This window comes from Dasypus novemcinctus, chromosome 7 (assembly GCF_030445035.2).
Source record: "Dasypus novemcinctus isolate mDasNov1 chromosome 7, mDasNov1.1.hap2, whole genome shotgun sequence".
Lineage (NCBI taxonomy): Eukaryota > Metazoa > Chordata > Mammalia > Cingulata > Dasypodidae > Dasypus > Dasypus novemcinctus.
The window spans coordinates 100,376,122-100,377,415 of NC_080679.1; the positions used below are offsets into that span (position 1 = coordinate 100,376,122).

General features: G+C 42.4%; 1 protein-coding gene across 1 annotated transcript; it reads right to left on the reverse strand.

The window, feature by feature from the left end:
- Positions 1-711: 711 nt before the first annotated feature.
- Positions 712-1,294, reverse strand: LOC101425985 (large ribosomal subunit protein eL21-like). Its single transcript, XM_058300939.2, has one exon. It carries the CDS (start codon positions 1,259-1,261, stop codon positions 779-781), a length of 483 nt encoding a protein of 160 aa, XP_058156922.1. The 5' UTR covers positions 1,262-1,294; the 3' UTR covers positions 712-778.

Consider the following 1,294-nt stretch of genomic DNA (forward strand, 5'->3'; position numbering starts at 1 on the left):
GTGTTGATAATGGAGGTGTATGGAAAATGTGTGCCAAATGTATGCTAGGGACCATGGTTGGTGGTAAGAATCTGATGATATTGTCTCATAATCTGTAACAAATGCTCCACCATGGTGTGGTGTGTTGGTGAAGGTGTGTTGTATGGGAATTCTACACATGTGCATGATTGTTTGGTAATTAAAATATATTTTTAAAAAACAGATTAGGCTGGGGGAAAAATATACCAAATGTAAGATAGGGACTATAGTTAGTAGGAATATATATATATATTTTTTTTCTTTATTTTTTTTTTTTAAAGATTTATTTATTTATTTAATTCCCCCCCTCTGCTGGTTGTCTGTTCTCTGTGTCTGTTTGCTGCGTCTTGTTTCTTCCTCCGCTTCTGTTGTCGTCAGCGGCACGGGAAGTGTGGGCGGCGCCATTCCTGGGCAGGCTGCATTTTCTTTTGTGCTGGGCGGCTCTCCTTACGGGCGCACTCCTTGCGTGTGGGGTGGCACTCCTTGCACGCATCAGCACTGCACATGGGCCAGCTCCACACGGGTCAAGGAGGCCCGGGGTTTGAACCTGGGACCTCCCATGTGGTAGACGGACACCCTAACCACTGGGCCAAGTCCGTTTCCCTTTTTTTTTTAATTGTAAAGACATTTATTACTCAATGAATTAGGACATGGTTTGCTTTAAATACTCTGAGAGGACACAAAACTGCTCAAGAAAAAATCAAAGACCTAACATTTTTACAATCCACAAATCTTTTATTATTTATTTTTTTAATATCACTTATGCCATGAATTCATAGGGAATAGGTTCCAGTAGCTCAGGCTCTTTTCCATTAGTTCTCACAAAGTGTGCTTCCCTGGGTGGAGCAGGCTGGCGTTTCAGTTGGACCCAGGTACCTTTCTCTTTAGCTTCCTTCTTTTTCTGATCATTTTCCTTCACACGTTTTAGGAAGCTATCTTGCCTCTTAGAGTGCTTAATGTGCTCAATGCGTACATGGATTCTCTTGGCAAGAATCTTGCCCTTAACCTGTTTGTTTACCACTATACCAACAGCATGCTGGGTGACACTGTAGACTCTTCCAGTTTTGCCAAGGTAACATTTGTGGGGCATTCCTTTTTGAACAGTGCCCATTCCCTTTATGTCTACGATATCACCTTTCTTGTAGATTCGCATATATGTGGCCAAAGGAACAACTCCATGTTTTCTAAAAGGCCTAGAAAACATATAGCGGGTCCCTCTCCTCTTTCCCTTTGTGTTCGTCATTTTGGCGAATTACTGCAAGATGGTGGTTCCGGC

Excerpts from the sequence above, each read along its gene's own strand:
- LOC101425985 (XM_058300939.2), bottom strand. The coding sequence starts at position 1,261 with ATGACGAACACAAAGGGAAAGAGGAGAGGGACCCGCTATATGTTTTCT.